The sequence below is a fragment of the Fistularia commersonii genome, chromosome 32, assembly GCF_037954325.1.
Source record: "Fistularia commersonii isolate RoL2024-O1a breed Wild chromosome 32, RoL_Fcom_v1.0, whole genome shotgun sequence".
NCBI lineage: Eukaryota > Metazoa > Chordata > Actinopteri > Syngnathiformes > Fistulariidae > Fistularia > Fistularia commersonii.
Window position 1 is genome coordinate 9693654 of NC_141315.1, and position 23591 is coordinate 9717244.

The window sequence follows — 23591 nt, forward strand, 5'->3', positions numbered from 1 at the left end:
GAACGGAGGTCATGTGACGTCGCCCGCCGGTCGAAGCCTTCTGTCGCCGCCAAGCCGAGGTGACCATATTAGGACGAGGGGGCGGAGCCTGGGTTCGGCCCAGAACCGTCCCACTGGGACTTGGACAGAATATCAATATGTCAATATCTGGATTAGCGATTGATTAATGACTAACTGTGGCATCGTGATCCTTCAACTATTTCCAAAGAGATATTTATCGAGGAAATGTTTTTGACTAAAAACGTTGAGAACTACAGGGAACTTCAAATGAGTTGAAAAGCAATTACATACCTTTAAAATCAGATGGAATAAACTTTTATTCATTCATTCATCCTCTGGACCGGTAAATCATAGAGCCACACACACACAGACATACAACCATTCACACGTCTGGACAATTTAGGGTCTCCAATGAATCTCCTTCACGTTTTTGGACTTTTTGGAGAACCTGGAAGAACCCAGCGCAGACACGAGGAGAACATGGAGACCCCTGGAGTCCAACAAGGGACCTTCTTGCTGGGAGGAGGCGCTAGCCGCTGCACCATCCACTGAATTACCAAGAACAGCAGGACCTCCTTGAAAATTAGCAAGAAATGTTAGCAGACAACCAACGTAAATAAAGGCTAATATATAATGACCCAAAAGAATATATAATATTGTAAACTTTCGCATATATATTTGATACAAATAAGTGCAGAGCCTCAAGACAGAAATATCCTCGGGGAGGAACAAACAGAAAACAAACAAATATGAACTTCTGAATGACGGGACAGGAACTGATGTCATTTAATCCATAACCGGTAGAATTTATTTTAAAACAAACAAATTTAAAAGTCACTAGAAATCACATCTGTGCCACGTCGACAGACGGGCTGAGAAAGACACCGCATCCGGCGGGATATCGGATTTTGACCTCAAAGACGGGTAGTACGATGGCGACGCCTCACTTTCACGGCGTCCAGGAGGAGTGAGAAGGGAGAGATCCGGAGGGGAAAAGAGCGGCAAAATTTAAAACTTTAGTTAATGATTAAGGGAAACTTGAAGGAAAACAGATCATCTAAACTGGTCGCTAACTTTATTCTGTAAAAGGACTGAACACAAAGTCGTTCCTGGGAGGCATTTCTTTTCAACTACTTTATGGTACGATAAATTTTGTCCATTTGTATTCCATTTTTCACATTTTGAGGTCTTTACAATTGTCCTTGCACAGAATAATCCATGCCCTGCCCTCCATGGCTTTTACAGTTTTAATTGATTAGGAGGCAGAAATCAATCACCTCCCACAGACGACAGAAGGGACTCCAGGGACCTCTGACAACACAAACCCTCAGGAATCTTGGATTTTTTTTCTTCTTTTTTGGGGTCACGGTGATGAAATAGTCTGTTGCCGTGACGATGATCAGCACCGGAATGGATTTCCTCGCGGGACGAGACCTCGGGCTTCGGCCGTGCGAAAAGAAGCAGCGCCAGAATGATCAGATTTGACAACGAAACAAAAAAAAAAAAAAAAGTCTAATGTTCGGACTCTTCCGTAAAATCCCCGTTGTTGGCGGCGCCACAGGAAAACCGCACCGACCTTTGAACTCCCCGCACGAGCCAGGAGCGGCGCCCGCGCCCCGTTTGCAGGAAGAGGAGAAGCGCCGCCGAAGAAACCAGGGAGCCTCGGAAAATAGAGGCGCCTCCTCACGGCACTCGGCGGCTGATGGGAGAGAAGAGGCGGTCAGAGAAGAGCGGAGCTACGCTAGGCTTTTCTCACACACACACACACACACACACACACACACACACACACACACACACACACACACACACACACACACCAAACTCTCCCACTCCAACCCCCCACCAGCACTCAAAACACTGGACTCTGATAATATATCGCAATATTATCTTTTTTTTTTTTTTTTTGAGACTACTCCTGTTTCTACTATATCATGTTGCTATTTAAGAAAAATGGAAAACATCACGCTGCTTTTGCACCACGCATCATTATGGGATTACCGTAATTTCCGGCAGATAAGCCGCGACATTTTTCATGTAAACAACGATGCGGCTAATATATGGACTTTTTTGGGTGGGGGGGACGCTAACGAGCCTCACGCCGCTAAAACGTTTATCCTCGTCACATCGGACCGATGAAATGACCGGGAAATTCTGAGTCCGTTCAACTCCGACACCGAAGAAGACGACTTTGACGGTTTTAGCGTGCAGGAGGAGGCCTGAGATAGCCATCGGCTAGCTGGTGCGGCTTATATTGAGGTGCGCTAAAATAGTCGCACAGTAAACTGTACAAAGAAACCCCCTCATGGCTTTTGGTGAGTTTTTTTTTGTTGCCATGGCAACCTGAGGCTTAATCAAGAACCACCATGGGGTCGCCGTGGGAATACTTACGCTCCTTCGTCCTTCAGAAGACACAAGAACTTGCTGACTCTGTATTCGGGATCCATCTGAGAACACAGAACACCATGTTTTAGCTGTTATATGACACACACACACACACACACACACACACACACACACACAGTGCCTTGAAACAGGAGGTGTCGTCGCGTCGGTAGAAGCGACTGCAGGTCCTGGAGTTCACGCTTTAGTTTGTACAAACGGGATTTTGGGAAAGGGAGGTGTTGGTCGGGGGGAGCAACCTACGGAGAGACTTTTAGTAGGCCTTGAATCGCCTGTAGCCACCGGGAGGCGAGACGCCAGAGTGGTGTGCACCACTGGAATGAGATTGTCTGTGTGTGTGTGTGTGTGAGTGTGTGTGTGCGTGTTTGCAGCATGTCTCAGCAAACACGGCTTCATACTTCTCCAGGCGCTTGGGATGGTTTGAGGAACATGACTGCATTAGCGCATACCACAGTAATTACACAACATCCAGCCTCGCAAACACCTCGCCAGCACCAGCACCATGGGGGGGGGGGGGGGGGGGGTCACCCAACGCCGCCGCTAAAAAAATACCGATAAATACCGATCAATCCGTCACATTGTGTTGCATCTCATCAATGGTCCTTGGGAAATCGGTCTGGGGTAACGGTTTTGTTCCTCGACAATGATACACTCATGTTAGCATTTCTGTTTTGACTACATTGCTAACGGGGTGCTAATCAGGTGCTAATCACTGGATCCATGTAAGTTAGCGCTCGGGCTAAAAAGCCAAGACGTTGCATCGACAGCTAAAAGCAAAAGCAATAATCCCAAGGTTCCCAAGGCTGTAAGAAGGTTTTAAAGTTTTCTTCTTCTTCCTCCATGTTTGGACGCTCTCCATCTTGACAAAGCACCTTGAGGGGAATCTTCTGCCGGATCCTTCTCTTCAGACGAAGCCTCGGCCATCGCCGGCATTCTGCTCCCAGATCAGACAGAGCTCAGAAGTCCACGGGCGGATATTTTCACCGCCGGAGTAAACCTCCCCGCCAGACGTGGAGACCTGACCGAGACCCAAAGTAAACCGAGCCGAGCCCGTTCCGAGCGCTAATGGCGAGCGGCGTCCCGGACCCGCCGTGGCGGCGGGAAGGAGTTCCAGCGCAGCTTCTGGCCAACATCAGCTTGGCCCCGGGCTGTCTCTTCACACTCGGGAAGCTCCTCAACCGCCACGATGACGGGACACGACGCCACAGAATTTCCTCCTGCTGTCGGGAGGAGGTGCCCCGCCGACTCGCCTGCAGCGCCGCCCTGAGGCTTTCACCGGAAGTACGGCGACGCCATGTGAGCGGCGAGCTGCGGGGTCAGTGCGGAGAGGCTTAATTTCCCTGTAAGGCTGAAGATCGATGTCCGTCATCCCTCAATCTCAGGGATTACTGAGGGATTATCATCACCTTTGCTCTGGATTCCAAGACCGGGCGAGAGGCTGAGCGACCAGAGGCTAGCCCCGGTTACCATGGAGACACGTCTCTAACTCCACGGTGACCCTCGGCGGGGCTTAGCCCGGTTGTAGCGGAGTGAAGAGAAACGGCTCGTGCAGGAGCGCGCCGGGGCAGCCGGATCAAAGTTCTGGCAGGAGCGCGGAGGCTGGAGCTGCTGCCAGAGCAGCTGTCCATGGAGCCATGAGGAAATATGAAAACGGCGGGGGGAGGATGGCGGCGGGACGCCCGCCAGGTCGGGGTTCGTAGATCCTGCGGCGTGGGTTCTGGAGCGAGGCACCCTTCGGTCACCGGGTTCAGACTCGGGCCCGTCTCTATTGGGTTCCATTCTGGGTGGCAAATCTTCGGAATTGAAGAAAATTTGTGCAGAATCCACAAAAATAAAGTAAAAGCTACAAATAATGACTTCTAAACATCCACATAAACATGGGCCGGGACAGACGCCCACGTGAAGGCCGCGGAGCAGCTCAGCGGGCTTCTGGGTCGGCGCTGACAGAACCATCCCTGCCAAAACAATCCGAGAATCCCAGGATTTTTTTTTTTCAGTTTCTCCCTCTCCAGTATGCAAGTGTGTGTGTGTGTGTGTGTGTGTGTGTGTGTGTGTGCCTGCTCCTGCAAGCGTCCGACCACGTGAGTGTAACTTGGAACGCCGCTCCAGAACATGGTTTCACAACTATGAGCGAGTTGGACGGCGACCATCCGACGAGGGGGTGCGCGACCCAGAAATGTTCCGGACGGTTCTGCTCGACAAATCACGGGCGGAGCCGCGCCGTTCTTCGCCCCCGCTGATTGATGGCGGCCCTTCGCGACACAGACGGCCCTCGCCGACTGCTAACCAGATGTGGAGGAGGACCGCAGGACGGGGGAGGGGGCGGGGGGGACAAAACGAGACTGGAACGCGGGATGAAGAACACAATCGCGGGCCCGAGTCCTCCTCGGACAATCGGAAGGTGTCGGCGGACGCAGAGCAGAGTTTGGACTCGGGGCTTGATGGAGATTCATCACCTTTACGTCGCTGAATTGACAGCGTTACCGCAGAAACCAGCCCAGATTTGCGCGCCTCCTTCGCCAACCCAACTTTTCCGCGCTCATCTTCTTTTTCCACTTAGTGTAACGACCGCCTCGGGGTCGGCGGTGTGTGTTGGATGTGACGCCGCGGTAACACAACCCTCACCTGGGCGGCCATCTCAATCAGCACCAGCAGCTTCTTGATGCCGATCCACAGGTTCTGGCCCTTCACCGCCTTGGCGATTTCGGCCCGTTCCTTCTCCTGGAAGCTGCCCAGCAGCTGCAGAGGACACACACACACACACACACACACACACACACACACACGTTTCAGTCCTGAGCTTTACCCAGGATTTCTTGAGATTTCAAATTTGAGAGAAAAATAAGGAAAACATTGGGTAGGTTTGGTTTTCTCATCAGAAAAGGATGTCTTTATTCTTACTTTCGACAATATTTAAAAATTCTTCGAAAAATAAACAGTAAATGACAAGGTCGGGGAAAATGTAAACACTTTTATTAATTAACAATAAGAAATTAGTGTGTGTGTGTGTGTGCAAGAGTCACCTCCAACGCCTCGACGAGATGCTCGCCCCTGCAGATGTTGGGGATGCTGATGAAGGTACTGAAGGTGTGAAGCATCTCCATCTCCTGCAGGACGTCCTTGCGGCTGGTGGTGCCGATGATCAGCAGCTTCCTGCCCTGGAAGACACGCAGGTTCCACCTCAGACCTTCGTCCTTTCGCCCTCCTCTTTCGGGAAAACCGGAACTCGATCAATACACTGAGTTGTAATTGATCCACTTCCAGCCCCAGTAATGCGTGTGTGTGTGACTTAGATCAAGTTATCCGTGTACGATCGATCAATACATGATGCGGAGCCAGAGCTGTATTTGACAGTGGACTTTCACACGTAGGAAAGAAAACACCTGAAGCGAACAGCTGTGTGTTCTGACAACGGGACGGGGGATCGATAGTCCCAAAGATCTCCGGCTACGCGCCGTCGACCGCCATGGAGGAGGACACCCCCTCCTCCGGCGAGCCTCCCGGAGGCCGGCAGAAGACGACCAGCGGAGGAGACAAACATGAGCGGGGGAGAAAGAGGAGAAGAGAGATAATTGTAGCGGCTCTAAGCCGTCCAGTTGGAGGAGGACCAGCGGGAGAAGGAGAGGCCGAGGCCGAGGAGTGGCGAGGAGACAGGGGGATTATGGCTGCCGGCTGCCCCCCCATGGCGTGGGGGGTTGCGATGCTGCATGCAGATGAGGTGCCACACAGGCGGCGGCGCTGCCAGGTCCTGGCTCTCTCACAGAGCCCATTCTCCTCCGTGTCGCCCCGGCCTCCCCCCGGCCTCCCCCCGGCCTCCCCCGGCCCCAGGCACCCCGCTGGGCCCAGCGCTTTACAACCCCGGAGGAGCGGCGCGGCCAGGCATTCAGCGCCCGGCCCAGCGCCACTTCTCATGCAGCCACGTAGTGGGGCTGCGCTCTCATTCACAAACCCGGCAAACAACAGACACACACACACACACACACACACACACACACACACACACACACACACACACACACACACAGACAACAAGCAATAAAGAAGCTATGAGAAATGGCTCTCAACCACCGCCATTCACCACCAGTACAACAGGCCTCAAAACTCCTCCACCCCACCAGCACCACCAGCACCAGGGGCCCTGTGGTGTCTTCTGCTGCCCCCTTCAGGACGCCCCAGGACCAGCACCGCCCCCCCTGCCGGTCGCAACCCCTTACCTTTGGCGGGGGTTTCTTCAGCAGCACCAGCAGCGCCTGCAGCACCAGGTTGGAGAAGCGAGGCCCGATGGGGACGTAGTCTGAGCGGCGGCGGGAAACACGCTCACATTAGCCGAGGGGGGGTTATTAGGATTTCCAAGATGGCGGCGGCGGTGCCGCACGCGCTCAGTTGGCCCCGCTCTTACCCAGCAGCCGCTCGATGTCATCCACCACCACGCAGCTGAGCTGGGACTTGTAGGCATCTTCAAATATCTTTCAGACAGAAAAATGTTTTGAAGGCAAACCCCGAGGATGGGGGTATTATGGGATGCCACAACGAGACGCGTCCCGTCACCTTTTTGATGGCCTGGCACTTTGCGATCTCCGAGTGTCCGATCATCTTGTCCGGGGAGCAGATCTTGATGAAGGGGAAGCGGGACTCCTCGGCGATCATGGCCGCCAGCGCCGTCTTGCCGCTGTTAGGCGGGCCTGTTGGTACCAAGACCGATGTTTTGAGATGTTTTTTATTTTTTTTTGGACACGTTTTTGTTTTTTTTTCCATGCCAAGACCTTGAAGTCCAAGAACATTTTCAAGATTCAGGGAACCTTTAAAAAAAAACCTTATTGTCTGATTAACTGGTAACTTGCCATGGATTTTCTGATAATCCCGTGCTAATCATAGTCATTTTGCAACACAGATACCAGCAGTGTGTGGTCGCTTTTATGTGTGTGTGTGTGTGTGTGTGTGCGTGTATATATGTCTTACCCTCCAGCAGCACAGACACCAGCGGTGTGCGGTCGCTGTTCTTCGTCTGTTGCACCAGCAGCTCGCCGTGTTCCAAGACGGCCGACACGGGGTCCCCCCATCGGACGATCCCGTTCATGATGTAGCTGGCATAGTCCTCCTGGTTCGTGCCGAACGCCTGGCGGGGGGAGGAGTTTGGGGAAACTAAATACGGTGAGCGTCCCCACCGTCACCCTAAAATCTGGACGTGTCTTTTGAGCGTCGCATATCTCGTTTGTTTTTATTTATTTTCCTCATCGTCCACTCACGGGCTTGATGTCGTTTTCCAGCGCGGCCATGAAGTCCCCTCTGCTGACTTGCAGCCTCTCCGCCGTCTCGATATCCACCTCCACCGTGTTACTGGCCTGCAACACACGGGTGAGACACAGCGGGGATCCATGACATGACGCGTCTGCAGATCGAGAACGGAGCCGAAAGGTCAGACGGAGCGACGGAGGGGAGGGGGCGGTGAGGAGGGACGTCAGCGCCGTCGGGTACGAGTGAAGCCCCCTGTCATCACATATCAACACCCTCCAATATCTGACGCAGAGGCGCAACATTTAGCGGGAGAGAAGCTCAGAACCTACAAACCTGCACACCTGATAGAACGCTTGACGGACGCTGCAAACACACACACACACACAACTTACTGTTTACCAGGATCGCGAATGTAAGATGTCTCGTCGGGCCCCCTACCTGACGGTTAGCTTAGCACAGTGGTAGTGTATGAGTGTGTAAGTGTCCCTCCATCCACAGACAGCAAATTTCAGTCACAGGTGAAACCCAATTCAGAACACTTATTTTTAAAAAACGTTTACGGTTTTAATCGCTTAGCGCGCTCTCTGATTATCTGCACGCTAACCGGACAGCGATCCACGCCGCTAACCTTAATGTGTTTGTTCATGGCGGTGGACTGGGCGGCCCTGACCAGCCCCTCCAGCTCTGCGCCGCTGTAGTTCTTGGTTTCCGTCGCCAGCTCCTCGATGTTCACGTCTTTGGACAGCAGGTTGTTCAGCCGCATCTTGGCTGTGTGGATGCTGAGGATCTGGATGCGGCCCTTTTCATCTGGTAACCCTGGAGGAAGAGATGGAGGAATATCCTTGAGCTGAATTCCATCGCCGATCGACTCCTTCCGGCGCGTGACATCTCCAGCCGGTTCCCTCACCGATCTCCATCTTGACTTCCAGTCGTCCTGGCCGCAGCAGGGCCTCGTCGATCAGGTCAGGCCTGTTGGTCATACCTGGCGGAGGTGAAGAGCGGACCTTCAGACATGGCATTAAACTTCTAAACCCCCCTCCCCCATTCTAGAAAAGTCATGAAAAAACCTCCACACCTATAACCAGAATGTTGTTGAGCTGCTCCACCCCGTCAATCTTGGACAGCAGCTGGTTGACCACGGTGTCGTGCACGCCGGTGCTGCCCGCCATGCTGCCGCGCTGCTTGCAGATGGCGTCGATCTCGTCCAGTATGATGATGTGGAGGCCGCTGTTGGGGCCCAGCTGATCGGCGGCAGGTGGAGGCGGCGTGAACGACAGGAATGGTTAACGAGTGATAACGCTCGCTGTGTGATTAGCACTGCTTTCAACATGTAGCACAACTACAAGTACGCGTGGGATTTTCTCCTCAGTAGTTTTGTGTTGCTCGGCAACATCATCTCAGACACGCTGACAACCTCACCACGGTGTCAGCACTCAAGGACCGAGATGTAGCAAAGTTCATCTAGCGAAGGAGGCACAGATCTAGCATCGTTTGTGCAGATCTAGCATTGTTAGCGCAGATCTTGCATGTTAGCACGGATCTAGCATCATTTGCGCAGATCTAGCATTGTTAGCGCAGATCTGGCATTGTTAGCCCGGATCTAGCATCATTTGTGCAGATCTAGCATTGTTAGTGCAGATCTAGCATTGTTAGCACAGATCTAGCATAATTTGTGCAGATCTAGCATTGTTAGCACAGATTTAGCTTAGTTTGCGCAGATCTAGCATTGTTAGCGCAGATCTAGCATTATTAGCGCAGATCTAGCATAGTTAGCACAGATCTAGCATCGTTTGCACAGATCTAGCATCGTTTGCACAGATCTAGCATTGTTAGGACAAATCCGGCGACATAAGCACAGATCTAGCATTGTTAGCACAGATCTAGCATTGTTTGCGCAGATCTAGCATTGTTAGGGCGAATCCAGCAACATAAGCACAGATCTAGCATTTTTAGCGTAGATCTAGCATTGTTAGCACAGATCTAGCATTGTTAGCGTAGATCTAGCCTCACCCGCATAGATCTGGCACTTACGGCGCCAATCTAGAATCACGAGTGTTGATGTTTCTGACGGATATCCTTAAAAGTGACACACTGGTAGGCGACGACATCCAAAACCACCCTCAGATCCACCTAATTTGCATCTTAGTACCCTGTGCTTTGACGTCCAAAGACCAGGCGGTTTTAATGATTTCAGCACTTTAGTGTAAAAACACAGCACGAGATAAAAAGTGAGGTCGTGAGACGCGCCTCGGGCTTTTCTGCAGCAGCACAATGCGCTATCCGCTCGCTCGCACCAAAACCTCAGGCCTGATTTTTTTTTCTTCGAAGCGAGAATGTGAAAGGCCAGGGAATTTTTGAGGGAGTTTGTGGGAACCCCGAGCGAAATTGGAAGAGACTAACTGGCTCACCTTCTGGTTTTAATATGACAGCGTTTAATAGATTTAGTCATCGCAAACACGCGAAGCGGGGAGCGTGCAGGGTTGCCCAGACTGCATTTTACCGTGTAACGCTGTCACAGAAACACGCTCCGCCGCCCCAAAATACGATGTGACTGCTTTCTGAGCGGCGGTTTGGTCGCTGGGTCATGATGTTTTCTGAGCGAGAGCAGCCAGTTGGAAATTACAACGTGCGGCTGGTAGCACCGTCTGAGAGGAAGAGCTCCTCCGTCGGCCTTAACCCCCCCGACACACACACACACACACCACATGGGTTATTGAGTAGGAAATTAACTGAAAATCAGCCTTATTAATGTTTTTTTTTTTTGCAAGAAATGATAGGCAGGCAGGGAAAAGAGCAGAAAAACCAGGAATGGGTTTCAAACATTACATTTAACAGGTCACATCAGATAATTTTTTTAAATACAATTCAAACAAGATGTACCTCTGAGTGGGGATTTACTTTAATATTAAAAATGATATCATGATATAGATCTCTGTCAAAACAAAAACAGACGTGTGAATATCATGATGTTTCTTCCCGGGGGGGACAAATATTATTTAAGAAATAAGATGAAATGAAATGTCATATTTATTTGTGTTTGTTCAGGTAGGAGGAGTCACAGCGGGGAGTACCTGTGCTCCAGCGTGGCTGCAGAGGTTATTGGGGAAAGAAAGGCAAGCAGAGGACAGGAGTGTTAAGCAGAAAGATATAGGCAAAGACAAAAAAAAACAACAAAAGGCGGGTTTATATAAACATATATATTAAAAACACAAATTCAAAATTATCGCGGGACCCTGCAGCTTGTACCGCTCGTCGTGCAGCCGGCCGCTGCAGTAGAACCCGAAATCTTGTTGCAGAAAGGCGGTTGTGTTCGCAGCCCCTACTTTTTTGTTTCAGCTTCATTTCCAATTGGGGGTTTAGACTCTTCGAACCCCCCCGAGGTTTTGGACTCGCTCAGACTAAACACAGAGGAAGCGTCCGTTCTGCCCGCAGTGGCGTTTTGACCACAATTATCCACCTCATTTTCTAGTTCTACCCTTCGTCGGCGCGTCGACCGGTCGGGTTCCCGTTACGAGCGCCCCTCCCCCCCCCGACGTGGAAGCGGCGCGTCGGCGTTCCGGGCCTCGTCCCTAAGCGTTGGCTCTGAACAGACGTCCCCGGAGCCTCTGTCACCTGGGGCCGGCGGGGACAGAGTTAACCCGGCTATAAATAGGTGAGTTTGTTCGAGCGTCGCCTCATGTGAACACAAACACATTCTTGCCTCTCATTTGCGGTCCGACCATTTATTTTGTTAACCTCTAACGGGGTCCTTCGCTCCGAAACCAGCTGACTCCGTGGTTCTTCCTCAGCTCCGGGGCACCAAATAAATTATTCCCCTCTTCCCCTTTTCCCCTCCCACCCACTCGTCTCCATTTCTCATTCGGTGTAACCAGCTCTTCGCCGTTATCTTCCCTGCCAGGTCTAATAAATTGCGGCTATGAAAAAAAAAAAAAAAGAAGTGCCAGCGCTTAACATGTTGCTGATTAAGATCAGATTGAGCGGAGAGCGTCTGCCCGTTATGTCACGGGTCTTGACGGGGCGGAAACCCGGCCGGTGTCGCTGAAAACCTCCTTGATTGTGACGGGATTTATCGAAAAGTGTTTACACTCAGATTTATGGAACTGCTCCCCTCCCGCACGCCCCCGAAGGACTCGCCGCTACGCAAAATCAAAAACGCCAATTCCTGTAAACATTTGGTGTTTGACCGGAATCACCTGTGGTCAGTTCCTACTAGACAGGAGGGTTTGAGTTGCGGTTATTGTTGCCACGGTTACTCAGAGTAAAGTAAGTTGCAGTCAATTCATTGAGGCGATTTAAGGTAGCTTTGTCTGCAGGCTCAGATTTAGCATTTAAAGCAGGTGTGCAGCTGTTTTACACACTGGATGGATACACACTGGATATTACACCTTGTGTGTGTGTGTGTGTGTGTGTGTGTGTGTGTGTGTGTGTGTGTGTGTGTGTGGAGGGAGGGTCCTAACGTGAGGTCAAAGAGAGCCCAGCCCCTCATTAGGTGGTGAAGAGTGAGGCCCGACCCCACTGTCTCACCGTCTGAACCAAACATCACTGCTGGGTTTCAGTGCATCACCGTCACCCCACCACCACCACCGCCACCAAACACACACACACACACACACACACACACACACACACCTTTACCAGAGCAGTGTGTGACTTAAAGGGCAGATCTGTCCTCCCCTGGAGAAATGAGTTTCTGTGTTGGTCTGACTGAAGTTTAAGACCCTTAAACGCGTCACGGTGCCTAAATATCACCTGGATCTCTGAAGGTTCTTCACTCTCTGCTCGCTATCCTGCCAGCGCTCCGTTTGTTTTGTTTTCTCCTGAATTTCGAAGCCGCGTCGACGGTTTATGATACATTCAGAAATACTAAAGAGCCTTTCTAAGAAAACACACACATGTCTGGTGTTTGTCTTCATAATAGTTGCGGTGACCAGATTCTTGATGATGTAATAAACATGGCAGCATCTACGTCGCGCTTATTACAAGCTACTGGTCGCTGATGAAAAGCAAATATTGCGTCTATTCCTGTCAGATTGTGTCACGTGTTGGTGTATCCTCACCCTCTTCTGTTCCTCCTCCGCATCTGCAAACAGCTTCCTGATGTTCGCCTCAGACTCCCCGACGTATTTGTTGAGGATCTCGGGGCCGTTGACAATCTTTGGCTCCCGCGCCTTCAGCGTCTTGCCAATCTGTCGTGCCATCAGGGTTTTACCGCAGCCCGGGGGTCCGTAGAGAAGGATTCCCTTCACATGCTTGCAGCCTGGAGACAGACACGCGACCACAGAGCACTGACCTTGACGAGAAACTCACAAATCCAGCAGATGTTTCTACTAATTATCTTAAGCCCGTAACTTTGTTTGGTAGAGACCGAACAGAGGATTTTTAATCACATGTTTGGAAAATGTTAACTAAGCAGCGGCGGTTATGTAATTACAAGTATGAAATGGCACGGCGGCGACCCGCGCGGTGAAATTAGCTGAGCTTTGACATTCTGCCTTGTTTAAATGTAAATTCGACACTGATATAGATCGAGTCGTCTCCGTCGCGGACAAAGTTCAAAAATCGCATCTGACGTTCTGGCCGATGACATTCTGTGAGGATTTCATTGCATTGACTGGGGGGGGTTTCGGTAGATCGCTCAAATATTTTACCGTCGTGTCTGATCCGCCTGATGCCGAGCCGCGTGTCGGAGGGATCGGACAAATAAGTTGGCTTGACAGAGCGACGTCTGCCGACCCAAAAGGGGCCAAAAGCCTTGACGTCTCCATGGAGCCCCATCGGCTTGAACTCCATTCAGAAAAGAAGCGTTTTAAAAGTCGCTAGCCCGTCGCCTCGCACCAGAACCACACGGAACAGGAAGTTACATTTCGTAAGAGCCGTCGTCGTCGATTTGATCCGGCCATTTCGGGTGAAAAACATATTTCACTTGGGGTCTGGACAGGAAGCTATGTTTCAGCTATGTCCACTTTTAAAGTAAACTTCTATAATCCTATCATTTCGGCTCATGATTCCAACTACACCGAGCCAGAACTACTTTCTCAACCAACTGTTGTAAAACCGACGTTTTAAACATCCCTAAATATAAGCTCATTTATGTTTCGGAGATCTGAGTTGCGATCCTCCAGGAGTTGCAGTTGCTCTCCCTCCTCCTCTGGTTCTCGTCCTACCTCAGGTGTCGACCCTCGGCTCTCTATTCCAGCAGGTTTACACCGCGGGTCTCATAATGGACGGCCTTTTGCACCTGCTCAGTGACATTTAGCCCAGACTAATAGAGACAGACCCCTCGCCCTGGTGGAGATAACCATCTGAGCTGCCATTTGGGGCTGCTGAAGGAGAAGCAGCCGGGGACGGCAGGTGGGGCTGCTCCTGTAAGGGGGTGGGGAGAAGCTTTTTTTCTTTTCTTTTTTTTTCAAACACTTGCGTCAGAAAACAGAACGCAATCAGGCTGCAGTTTCTGCCAGCTTCTGCTGCGCAGGAGGCCCGGCGAAACCAAACGATTTGCTCCAACACACACACACACACACACACACACACACACACACCCCGGGTGTCAGCACCTGCACTCCCCCACCTCTGCCTGCCAATTACAGCCCTACCTTTAGTGGGACGCTCTATCAGAGCAGGCCATCTCATGGCAGCAGCCAGCTGGCCGCAGCCAAAGGCCGGCTCCTGCACACCAGCAGCTAAAAGGTCGTCTCACAACGCCGGCACTGTTGGGCGCGTCGTGTGTGTGTGTGTGTGTGTGTGTGCGTTTGTCTGCAGTTTCAACAGACAGTGTTTTCCGAAGCTCAGAGATAGGTTTTCACATGTGTTGTCGAGGATCAGCAGCGATGCAGGCGGCGCGTGCACGCCGTGAGTCATAAACGCGGCGTCATGATTATGCCGGCGCTCAATTCAAATCAGCCGCTGCCCTTTCTAGGAGGCGAACCCCCAACTTTCAAGGTTTGCCAGGGTTTTTACTCACCCCTGACTCACCGGGCGTGAGGAGAATCCCTAACTTATACGACTAATGATGCATAAATGTCAGTTTCACTGCTGCACCCTCAAAAAAAAAAAAGCTGTCCCATGAGAAGTTAATTGGTCATCAATTGATTCATCATCTTTACCACGTATCCTGCACTCGGGGCCAGAGCCTCTCCCAGCTGTCATAAGGTGAGAGGTCAAAGGTCAGACAACCATTCACTCTCATTCACATCTGGACCATTCAGGGTCTCCGATGAACCTCCAAAAGAGACACGGGGAGAACGTGGAGGCTCCACAGAGAAGAGGTGGAGCCGGGTTTCCTTCTTGATGCGAGGCAGAAGCGCTGAACGCTGCGCCGCATATTTTTGGGGTGAACGTCAGGATCGGTGACAGAAGGGGACTCACCCATCTGCTCCACGATGTCCGGGGGGAAAACCCGCGACGCGAAGGCCCGGCGGAAGATGTCGGAAAACTCCTTGTCCAGACCCCCGATGCCCATCTTCTCGAAGTTCCAGTCGGGGCTGATGATGGACTGGCGAGACTCTCGGGTCTTGGATCGGCCTGAGAGGGGGAACATCATCGAGAACCAGGTGACAGGTAAAACAGGTGCAGGCTGCCCCCCTGTGTCCAAACCCAGAACTGACATTTGCCAGTATCAAAACATTTTCTAGGACAGGAAACTTTTTTTTTTTATTTAACACACAGAGAATTTAAATTCAGAAAACGTCACAGTTTTAAATTCATCCATTTTAATTTTGCAGCTCTAAACCCAGTTTGTCTCTGAACTGGTTTCTTTAATCCTTCTTGACTAAATTCTAGTCTGAACCTTTTTCAGCTGTGTGCAGTCGCAGACCAGATTATCTAGTTCTCACATTTAGGATATTTTCAGTCGTCCAAGGTTATTTCTTAATATGCTTTCCTCAAACACATTCTTTTTCAGGTAGTTTCTTTCTAGATTTTTAGTGGGGTCATTTTGAGGTCATTTTTATGGACCAAAATGGCAATACATTTTTCAGCAAGTTGTGATTTTTTTCGTGTTTTTTTGTTTGTTTAGAAGTTTATTAGGACAGTGTACAACTACATTAAGCACAGAGGCAGAGATGTTTGTACCAGATTATAGCTCATAGCTAATTTCCATCTGTAGTCCTGGACAATACAAATATAAAACTGTATAAAATAGACAATATATATAAAATATACAGATAGGCAATAAAATAACTATACAATATATAAACAGGCAATAAAACATGTATTTTTCAAGTTGAAAGTGCTATTGTTGTGATATTGTTGTGATATTGTTACTTTGGTCATCTGATGGCAAAATACCCGTCTGGCATTGTTAGTGTGAGCATGTTTGGAGCTCCAGAATCCAATTTTTAACGGCCCGTGTAAAGGTGTGAAAATCAGTCATGTTCTTAAGATTGTCCGGAAGCCCATTCCATTCTTTTATGGCTTTACAGGAAAAGGCAGATTTAGAAAAGGCAGACTTTCTTTTAGGAACATTGCAGTCTCCCCTAGACACCAATCTTAGCACTCGACTTGTGAGTTGGGAGCGAGGCTTGATGAAGGTCTTAAGAGGAGGTGGGACGGCGTTATGTAAGATTTTGTGGACCAGACGGATATCAGAGTACCTGTTAATTCCAGATTGACAAGATGACAATTGAAGTCACTTTCAAACTGCTGATCCAGTGAGTGAAACAGAGCTCTGTGGCACCCTCTTGTGTTCAGCGGTTTGATTTCCTGACTATCTCCACTAACTGATAGAGGACAGAAGTATTGGGCTTTTTGGAGCCTGGCCTGCCGACCTGCTGCCAGACATGTGACTGACACTCACCCGTCAGGCTCATGGACGAGCTCTCCGCCTTCTCGAAAATCACCTGACTGTCAGGCAGCAGCAAACCCACTTCAATCTGCGGAGACGGAAGGACAGGACGGCCGTCAGAGGCGCGATGCTTCGGGCTCCTCGCCGCCGCGGGGAACGTGAGCGCCGTTCCTTACCCCGCCTTTCTTCCCAGAGGTGTTCTCTCCCTTGAGGATGCTGGGGTCCATGGCCTCCATGTCCTTCACCACCAGGCCGAACAGCTTATCATTGAAACTGAAGGCCAGCTGGCAAATACAGGGAGTAAAGATATTTGAGTTGAACACAAAAAGCTATCACTATGAAATTAAGAAATGAATCAGCGGCGGCGGCGGCACCTGCTGGTTGAGGCTGAAAGCCTGGTTGTTGAAGCGCTGGATGAACTCGGACGCCAACCTGTCCGAGTCGTAGGGGTTGCTGTCCACGCTCTTCTTCTGGAGGAAGTCGATCTCCAGGGTCATGGTGCTGATGCATTGCTTGGACTTGTCGAAGCTGTAGTTGTACACTGAGGAGGAAAGACCATCAGGCGCCGTCAGATCCAGCTTCATTCTTATTGGACGTTAAAATGTTTGTAGGCTTCCCCTGGGTGACTTTATTTACTGGCATTGGATTATCTACTATTTAATCCTCCATGTATTTATTACTGCTTTCATAAAATTTCACAGTGACAATCACATCTGTTCAGATTTCCTTTCCTTTCTAGCAGAAGCCGAGCAAAGTTGGGAAGAAGCTAGAGGCTAAGAGAGGATGGAAAGAAACTGGCAGAGGTGAAGTGAGAAGTTAAGAGAACCTAATAGAAGTTGGAAAGAGGCTCACTGAAGAGGAGCTTCAACAAAGCTGATAGAAGCTGGGAAGAAACTCAGAAACTATGAAGGATTTAAGACGAAGTGAACAGAAGTTGAGAAGAAACTAGTAGAAGCTAAGCAAAGCTGGGAAGAAATGCAAAATAACAGCTAACAGTGGTTGGGAAGTAGCTTAGAGAAGTGGGAGGTGAGCTAAGAAGAAGCTAACAGAAATTATAAAGAAATGAGCAAAAGCTAAGCGAAGCTAAAGAGGAGGAAAGAGAAGCTAACAGAAATTATAAAGAAATTAGCAGAAGCTAAGCAAAGCTGGGGGAGGAGGTAAGAGAAGCTAACAGAAATTGTACAGAAATTAGGAGAAGCTAAGCAAAGCTGGGCGCTGGGGTAAGAGAAGCTAACAGAAATAAACTACCAGAAGCTATATGAAGCTGAGAGCGGGTGAAGAGAGGCTGGAAAGAGGCTAGCATAAGCTAAGCAAAGCTAGGAAAATGCTAAGTTGGGCAGAAGCTAAGAGAAGCTGAGACAAAGCTGATAGAAGCTGGGAAGAAACTATCAGAAGCCAAGAAAAGCTGAGAAGAAGCACTAATAGAAGTAGAAAAGACTCAAACAGAAGCTAGGAAGTTGCTTAGAGAAGCGGGAAAGGAGCTAAGAAGCTGGGAAGAATCTATGAGATGCTGAGAAGAAAGTGAACTCAGGAATAAACAGGGCTGAGAGAAGCTAGCAGCAACTAGACACAAAGCTAGAAGGGATGGTTCTCACACCAATGTATTACGACAGCTTGTGTTTTTCCTTTGTTAATGTGGCCTAACAGTGACAGAACTGTGTGACCTGTGAGTTTCCATAAAGTTGGATTCGAACATGAGAAAGCATCATCGAGGGGATTCCAGGATGAAAATGGGAAATCCGGGAATCCAACAAGCTCACCTTGAATCTCCTGTCCGATTGAAAGTCCCGCCCACTTCCTCTGAAAACAAAGTGACGCGGTGTGAGTTCAACGCCTGGATATTTCCCTTGACTGACAGCGTACTGTTGCCAGGGTAACGTGTGGGAACTGAGCTGCCATTTTGATGAGTCGCGAAGCTTATCGTCATGTTCACGACACATCTCACACACACATGCATGCACGCACACACACACACACACACAGGTTATTGAGTAGGAAATTAACTGAAAATCAGCCTTATTAATGTTTTTTTGCAAGAAATGATAGGCAGGCAGGGAAAAGAGCAGAAAAACCAGGAAGGGGTTTTAAACATTACATTTAACAGGTCACATCAGAATATTTTTAAAATACAATTCAAAAAAGGTGTACCTCTCAGAGGGGATTTATTTTGATATTAAAGTTGATATCATTATATAGATCTCAGTCAAAACAAAAACAGACATATGAATACCATGATGTTTTTTCCTGGGAGGGGACAAATATTATTTAAGAAATAATATGAAATGAAATGTCCTATTTATTTGTATTTGTTCAGGTAGGGGGAGTCACAGCGGGGAGTACCTGTGCTCCAGCGTGGCTGCAGAGGTTATTGGGGAAAGAAAGGCAAGCAGAGGACAGGAGTGTTAGGCAGAAAGATATAGGCAAAGACAAAAAAAAACAACAACAAAAGGCCAGGAGGTTTATATAAACATATACATTAAAAATACAAATTCACAATTCAGGCGTTTCTTTGATCGTGGAAGCCAACGTGCGTTTGCGGGATGCCATTTCAGATTGGTCAGCGTCAGGATGTCCGATATCGACCACCGATTTAGGTCATGGCCTAAATAAGAGGTTAACTCTCAACTACAAACGTCAACACAAAGAGCCAAGATGGCGTCCCCTCATGCTGGGGGTTTTAAAGATCTAACATCAACCGGCTTTTCATTCTGAGGTCTTTCTGACGCTGACTCCATGTTTGTCTGATGTCGGATTCTCATATTTCCGACATCGAATTGACGTTTCATCGACGCCGGGTGGAGCTGGTTGAACATTGCGATAAAAGTCTGCTCCAGAAATATATACTGCTCAAAAAAATAAAGAGAACATTTAAAGAGCACAATGTAACTCCAAGTCAAATGAAATCAAACTGTTCACGTAGAAGGCAACCCTGATTCATTTGGACTTGTTTTAAGAATAAGAATAACTTTATTTATCCCGAAGGAAATTGTTGTGCCAGAGTTTCAAGTAAAACATAACAATAATAGATAATAGTAGGAAGGAGGAGAATAAGAAATACAATAAAATATAAAGTGTCAAAGTTAAGGCTAGCAAGTGTTTTAAGGTCTTAGACTTAAAGACATTATATCAAAGTTGGATCAGCCTGGAGTGTGTTTTTACACTTCATGGGTTAATATAGTTGATTTCCATTGATCATTTTTGTGCGATTTTGTCTTCAGCACGTTCAACTATGTACAGAACAAAGTATTTAATAATAAGATTTCATTCATTCAGATCGAGAATGCGTTATTTTAGTGTTCCCTTTGTTTTTTTGAGCCATGTATAATTTCTTTTTAAAAAAAACAAAACAAAAGCACACGTGCTTGGAGATATGGCGATATATTCTAGAGCGTCTCTCCCAGCATGGCGAGCCCCCCTTCCCTCCACACCCCTAGAAGTGGAGTCCTACCTGTGGCAGACTGAAGCCGATGGCGCCGCCGTCGACGTTACCGTGCTTCTTCAGGGTGAAAACGTACTTGTGGTTGAGGGTTCGTACGACCACGTGTCTGCGCGGAGACAGACAGTCAAGAAGGAGGCGAAGGAAGGAGGAAGAACGGAGGTGGAGAGCGAGGACTCACCGCTCAAACTGCGTATCCTTGTCGCTGACGATGGCGCAGTTGGTGAGCGACAGTTCGTCCGTTGGGCATCTCACCGTTCGCATCACCTGGACACACGAAAGCCGTCAACTTTGGCTTCACCGCAAAACTTCGCTGACTGACTTGCTGTTGCTACGGTTACCAGGCTGCGCATGTTTCCTGTCGTTATATCATGACCCGATATATCATGGTTTTATCGGTCCCTTTCGGAAAGACGTGATCACAGAGACTTGGGAGTTTTATGGAAAATGCACATTTGAAATCTGTAAATGAGTATTTTAATCAAAAGCCGTCTCAAATACTGCATCCGTAGAACTCTTTCCTGGCATGAAACCAGTGAGGTTCATGGCTGGTGAGGCACTGACTTTATCACAGTCACATTTACAAACATATGAACCCTACAAAGTAGCTAATTCACCATTATTCACCAACTCTAGCTTGCTTAGTCGAGGAGTCGCAAGAGGAATCCCTGGAATCACGAGCACCCCCTGTCATGAGGAAGGAGAACTGTGTGCCTCACTTAGAAGCTCTTCACAGCCATTTTATAATCAGTCAGCACAAGAAACTAGTAACACACATACAGTTGTTGATAAAAACAACAGAAAAAAAAATCGAAAACTGGTGAAGTTAACCTTTATAGTGCAAATCACTGATGAATATACCGTTTGATTTTTTTTCCCATTTTCTATTTTTTTCTTTCCAAGATTGGCAGGTGAGGCACGGCTTCTCCTGCCTCCACTGACTCCACGGCACTCCATGAAACCATACCGCTGCTGACATACACTGCGTGCACAATTATTAGGCAAGCTGTATTTTTCAGGATTAATTTTGTTACAACTACAGTGCTCTTGGTCAATCCAAAATGGTAATAAATCCTCAAACCTGAACATTTAAGTTGTGAAAATGAAGTTTTGGCATTCTTAACAGAATATCTATATGCACACCATTATTAGGGCAACTCTTAGTGTGCAGAATTATGATGCAACTAAATGAAAAACAAATATTTTCCCATCTTTCTTGTTTATTTTGTGCAGCTGTGAGCACAGCCTCCCAGACACTGTTCAGAGAGGTCTACTGTTTATCTTCACTGTAAATGTCTTCCTGAAGAAGGGTCCAAAAGTTCTCAGTAGGGTTAAAGTCTGGTGAAGAAGGGGGCATGTCATTCGTTTTTCATCTTTAAGGCACGCAGTGGACTACTTTAGTGCATGTGATGGAGTGTTGTCTTGCAGAAAAATCAGAGATGCAGCCTGAAGAAAGTGTCCTCTAAAAACGGCAGTAGGTCTGAGAGTTGGAGTCCATTTTCAAGCCCGAAAGGTCCAACTAGCTCTTTAATAATATCTGCCCATACCAGTAACTCGCCTTCACCTTGCTGGCGTCTGAGTGGAGCTCCGTGTCCGTTACTGGTCCAACCACGTCCCCTCCATCTGTTCCGTTAAGAGTCACTCATCTCATCAGTCCACAAAACCTTTGAAAAATCCATCTTCAGATATTTCTCAGCCCATTCTTGACGTTTCGACTTATGTGTCTTGTTCAGAGGTGGTCGGGTTTCAGCGTTTCTTACGTTGGCCATGTCTCTGAGAACTGAACACCGTGTACTTCTTCACACTCCAGGTAGGTTGCAAGTATAGGAGGATAGTGGCTTCCTGGTAGCTTCATGTTCGATTCTTCTCAAATCTTTGGCGGTTAATTTGCCTCTTTTCTTCTCGACACGTTTCGTGCAGCTCTGTTGACTATTTGCGACAAAACGTTTAATGGTTCTGTAATCACGCATCAATATCTAAGATATTTCAAGATCCCGGTGAAAGGCTTTTTATAATTTTCAGTCACTTATATCTACTTTTTGGCCCATTTTTCCCGAGGAGAAGAATCCGCCTGATAATTATGCACCTTGGAGTTGGAAATTATGGAATAATGATAACATGGTCGGAAACCAGACTGAGATGGTTCGGTCATGTACGGAGAAGAGATAGTGAATATATTGGTAGACGGATGCTGGAATTGGAGCTGCCAGGCAAGAGGTCTGGAGGAAGACCAAAGAGAAGATTTATGGACGTAGTGAGAGAGGATATGAAGGTAGCTGGTGTGAGAGAGGAAGATACAGAGAATAGGGTTAGATGGAGAAGGTTGACTCGCTGTGGCGACCCCTAACGGGAAAAGCCGAAAGAAGAAGTAGAAGAAGAAGAAGAAGAAGAAGATAACATGGTCGGAATAATCACTTGCCTAATAATTGTGCACACAGTGTATGATAACGTCTGCCATCTGTCAAGCTTCCACAGAACTTCAAGCATGTGTGTCTCATCAATTTGCAATGTTTGGAAAGTATTTTGAACTAAAAAGAGGAATATGCTGGACATTCCCTGGCCTCCAGAATGTGCGGGTATTTCTGGACTTTCTCGGGTTGATAAGACAACCGCTGAATTAGGAGTTTCGTCCACTCCTCTCTGGAGTGCTGACAACTTAGGAAAAATGCTGTCAGGTGACAAGGAAATGAGTGAATTTCAAGACGGTATCTTTTGGTTTGTTTTTTAAAATAGAGGGAAAGATTCGGAGTAGTTTCACTTCCTCCGGCGAGGGGACGCGACATTTGACTTGTTTTTTTAAGCCTTTTAACAAGGCACCATTTTCGACGGTACTGTACAAAAAATTCTGGCCGTTCGGTGGGGAGCGGCGTGGGTATATTTTTACTTTATTTTACTTACTTTTACCCAGTTTAAAGTCGGTGAGGAAAATAAATATCATTTAAATCTAAAGGTAGTGATAGCCGCACAAGCTAACTCCTAGCCGACTGTCAACCGCGGACTTTGTCTCAATTACTTAAAAACAAAACAGCGTGTCACACAGACTCAAAGTAACCGTTTCAAACATTTTACTTGGGATACACTCACCCACGTAGCCATCTTTGTTTTTCTTTTTTTTCTCCTCTTTTTCTCTTTTTTTTTTCACTCTGACAGGAAAAGTGCTTATTTGGTGACGCAGTCAAGAGGCGGGCTCTTCAGACGCAGGTTACGTCATTACGTCATCACGCAAGCCGCGTTTATTTACGCTTGCGTTTGCTTCTTCTTCTTCTTCTTTCGGCTTTTCCCGTCAGGGGTCGCCACAGCGAGTCAACTTTCTCCATCTAACCCTATTCTCTGTATCTTCCTCTCTCACTCCAACTACCTTCATATCCTCTCTCACTACGTCCATAAATCTTCTCTTTGGTCTTCCTCGAGACCTCTTGCCTGGCAGCTCCCAATTCCAGCATCCGTCTACCAATATATTCACTATCTCTTCTCTTTACATGACCGAACCATCTCAGTCTGGCTTCTCTGACCTTCTCTCCAAAACATCGAACATGTGCCGTCCCTCTGATAGACTCATTCCTGATCCTATCCATCCTGGTCACTCCCAAAGAGAACCTCAACATCTTCATCTCTGCAACCTCTAGTTCTGCCTGCTGTCTTTTGGTCATTGTAACAGTTTCTAGTCCAAACATCATCGCTGGTCTCACCACTGTCTTGTACACCTTTCCTTTTATTCTGGCTGACAGTCTTCTA

At 48.3% G+C, this 23591-nt stretch overlaps 1 protein-coding gene across 2 annotated transcripts; it reads right to left on the reverse strand.

Moving 5' to 3' along the window:
- Positions 1 to 782: 782 nt before the first annotated feature.
- LOC147215422 (vesicle-fusing ATPase-like) lies at positions 783 to 23065 on the reverse strand. 2 transcript variants are annotated; one of them, XM_086140148.1, is made up of 21 exons: positions 22941 to 23065; positions 20038 to 20123; positions 19869 to 19965; positions 18181 to 18220; positions 16795 to 16961; positions 16597 to 16704; positions 16433 to 16508; positions 15004 to 15159; positions 12696 to 12895; positions 8714 to 8879; positions 8546 to 8620; positions 8267 to 8454; positions 7650 to 7745; positions 7363 to 7519; positions 6952 to 7085; positions 6803 to 6869; positions 6618 to 6697; positions 5427 to 5561; positions 5029 to 5142; positions 2392 to 2447; positions 783 to 1699 (listed from the first exon to the last, which is right to left on the reverse strand). In XM_086140148.1, the coding sequence occupies exons 1-21, from the start codon at positions 22950 to 22952 to the stop codon at positions 1684 to 1686; spliced, it is 2226 nt and encodes a 741-aa protein (XP_085996274.1). In that variant the 5' UTR covers positions 22953 to 23065; the 3' UTR covers positions 783 to 1683. The 2 variants fall into 2 exon arrangements, with proteins under 2 accessions (XP_085996274.1, XP_085996275.1); XM_086140149.1 differs by lacking the exon at positions 783 to 1699 and having other exon boundaries at positions 2388 to 2447.
- Positions 23066 to 23591: the final 526 nt, after the last annotated feature.

What these genes read in the sequence shown, in the direction of transcription:
- LOC147215422 (XM_086140148.1), bottom strand. An exon ending in CTCGTCCATGAGCCTGACGG is followed by an intron (nt 15,160 to 16,432) that starts GTGAGTGTCAGT and finishes TCCCCCTCTCAG; the next exon opens with GCCGATCCAAGACCCGAGAG. An exon ending in CCATGAACAAACACATTAAG is followed by an intron (nt 7,746 to 8,266) that starts GTTAGCGGCGTG and finishes CGTGTGTTGCAG; the next exon opens with GCCAGTAACACGGTGGAGGT.